This window comes from Aptenodytes forsteri, unplaced genomic scaffold (assembly GCF_000699145.1).
Source record: "Aptenodytes forsteri isolate BGI_AS27 unplaced genomic scaffold, ASM69914v1 Scaffold201, whole genome shotgun sequence".
NCBI lineage: Eukaryota > Metazoa > Chordata > Aves > Sphenisciformes > Spheniscidae > Aptenodytes > Aptenodytes forsteri.
Genome location: NW_008796209.1, coordinates 1,286,765 through 1,289,192, shown reverse-complemented (window position 1 = coordinate 1,289,192; position 2,428 = coordinate 1,286,765). Strand labels below are relative to the sequence as shown.

Below are 2,428 nucleotides of genomic sequence, written 5' to 3'. Positions count from 1 at the left end.
ACCCCGCGTCCCTCCCTCGCTGTTGCCCTGATCCTCTCTCCCCGCAGAGCACCAGCACGCTCGTTACAACCCGCTGCGGGACGACTGGGTGCTGGTGTCGGCCCACCGGGTGAAGCGCCCCTGGCAGGGGCAGCTGGAGAAGCCGCCCCCCGAGGATGTGCCCCGCTGGGACCCCAACAACCCCCTCTGCCCCGGGGCCGCCCGGGCCAACGGCGAGGTACCACCAAGGACCCAGGCGTCCGGGCTCCCCCCACCGCCCCATCCCCCCCTGATCCCGTCTCTCGCCCTGGCAGGTGAACCCCCAGTACGAGGGCACCTTCGTCTTCCCAAATGACTTCCCTGCACTGCAGCCCGATGCTCCTGAGCCTGGTAACTTCTGGGGGGAGAGCAGGCTGCCGGGGACCCCCAGGCTCGGGTCCTAGGGGGGCTGCAGGGTGGCCTGGAGAGGCATGGGTGCTGCCCCAGCACCTTCTCCTTCCCCACTCTCTGTCCTTCCCCAGGTGACAGCGATCACCCCTTGTTTCGAGCAGCAGCAGCTCGGGGTGTGTGGTGAGTACCCCCCATGGCTCTGGGGGTCCAGGCTGTGATGTCAGCCAGGACCTGTGAGATGAAGCCAGATTCATTGTGTCTCCTCTGCAGCAAGGTGATGTGCTTCCACCCCTGGTCGGACCTGACGCTGCCCCTCATGTCCCTGGCAGAGATCCGGGCTGTCATCGACACGTGGGCAGAGCTGGCGGCTGAGCTGGGTGCCTCCTACCCCTGGGTGCAGGTCTGAGGCTGGTGGGGGCTGCCCTTCTCTCCCTGCCCTGGGGGTCTTGGGTGGAGGCGGGGTGCCAAGACTGGGTGCTCTGGTAGCACCTGGGGTTGGGACCATATCAGTTGTGTGTGTGTCCCCTGTCCCCACTCATGGCCCCCTAAGCCTTTCCAGGCAGGTGTGAGGCTCTCGTCTCCTGCGGGATGCTTTCCTGGTGTGTCAGGGACACTGTGGGAACCCACAGCAGGGACCCTGGGGCTGGGACCTGCTGGGTGCACCTCTTCCTTTGCAGATCTTCGAGAACAAGGGAGCGATGATGGGCTGCTCCAACCCGCATCCGCACTGCCAGGTGAGGCTGTCCCACCCGTGACCTGGCTTAACCGCAAGTCCCTGTGGGCGACCCTACAACAAACCCAGGCAGAAGATGTGAACAGGAATCCCCCTGCCCTGGTCCCAAAGTTTTCTGCAGCAAGGATACCCCTATGCCTGTCCTGTGACCTCCCCTCCTGGGGACTGTCTCTTGTGGCTGCCACATGTCAGACTCTCCACCTGGTGGCAGCACGGACCTGCAGATAGGCAGCGTGGCTGGGGCACTCCTGCAAATACGGGGTACATGTAACCCAGCCCCCTGCCCCAATGTCTCTCTCAGGTTTGGGCCAGCAGCTTCCTCCCCAACGAGGCACACCTGGAGGACCGGACCCAGCGGCAGCACCTGAGCCAGCATGGTGTGCCCATGCTGCTGGAGTATGCCGAGCAGGAGGCTCGCCGGAAGGTGAGGACGTGGCTGTTGTCCATATCCCCTTCCTGGGAGCTGGATATACGCTGGGGACTACCCCCCAGTGCCCAAGAGCAGGGGCCCTGGGAGCGCCCATCCCCAGGGTGTCGGGGCTGCGCCTGTCCCCATCTAGTGCCGTATCCCGCAGGAGCGGTTGGTGGTGGAGAACACAGACTGGCTGGTTGTGGTGCCATACTGGGCCACTTGGCCCTACCAGACCCTGCTGCTACCCCGCCGTCACGTCTGCCGCCTCCAGGACCTCCACAAGGGCGAGAGGGACAGTGAGTGGCTCTGCACCTTGTTAGCCCTTGTACCATGTCCTTTGGGCTCGGCCTTTGTTAGGAGGCAGCTCTGTGGCAGCCTCACTGGTGCTGGAGGGTCTGTGTCCCCCTGGGGTGTGGGGCTGCCAGGCTTGGTTTGAGTGGGGACAGGCACCCCTGTTATGCTGGGGCAGGAGCCAGGCATCAAGGCACAGGCTGTACTCGTAGGGGGGACTATCATCCTTTTTGGGGTGATGAAGCACATGGTCCCCCATACTTTTGGGATGCTGGCTGATTAGGAATGGGGGCTCCTTGTGCTGCGTTGTTCGGGCTGTCTGTATGGGTTAGGAGGAGGGGAACTGGCCAGCGTGTCCCTTCTGCCCATCACTGATGACCACCCAGCATCAAGGCACAGGCTGTACTCGTAGGGGGGACTATCATCCTTTTTGGGGTGATGAAGCACATGGTCCCCCATACTTTTGGGATGCTGGCTGATTAGGAATGGGGGCTCCTTGTGCTGCGTTGTTCGGGCTGTCTGTATGGGTTAGGAGGAGGGGAACTGGCCAGCGTGTCCCTTCTGCCCATCACTGATGACCACCCAGGAGGGATGCTGAGGGTGACCCCCCCCCCAACCCAGGG

At 63.5% G+C, this 2,428-nt stretch overlaps 1 protein-coding gene across 1 annotated transcript in view; it reads left to right on the top strand.

Annotated features, from left to right (window-relative positions):
• The first annotated feature begins 125 nt into the window (after positions 1 to 125).
• The window catches only part of GALT (galactose-1-phosphate uridylyltransferase), a 3,834-nt gene continuing 1,531 nt past the window's right edge, over positions 126 to 2,428 (top strand). The window contains exons 1-7 of the mRNA XM_009288234.2: positions 126 to 217; positions 294 to 369; positions 501 to 549; positions 640 to 769; positions 1,047 to 1,103; positions 1,404 to 1,526; positions 1,678 to 1,810. Of these exons, the coding sequence (XP_009286509.1) occupies positions 647 to 769; positions 1,047 to 1,103; positions 1,404 to 1,526; positions 1,678 to 1,810 (436 nt within the window). The 5' untranslated portion in view covers positions 126 to 217; positions 294 to 369; positions 501 to 549; positions 640 to 646. The remainder of the gene's footprint in view (positions 218 to 293; positions 370 to 500; positions 550 to 639; positions 770 to 1,046; positions 1,104 to 1,403; positions 1,527 to 1,677; positions 1,811 to 2,428) is intronic.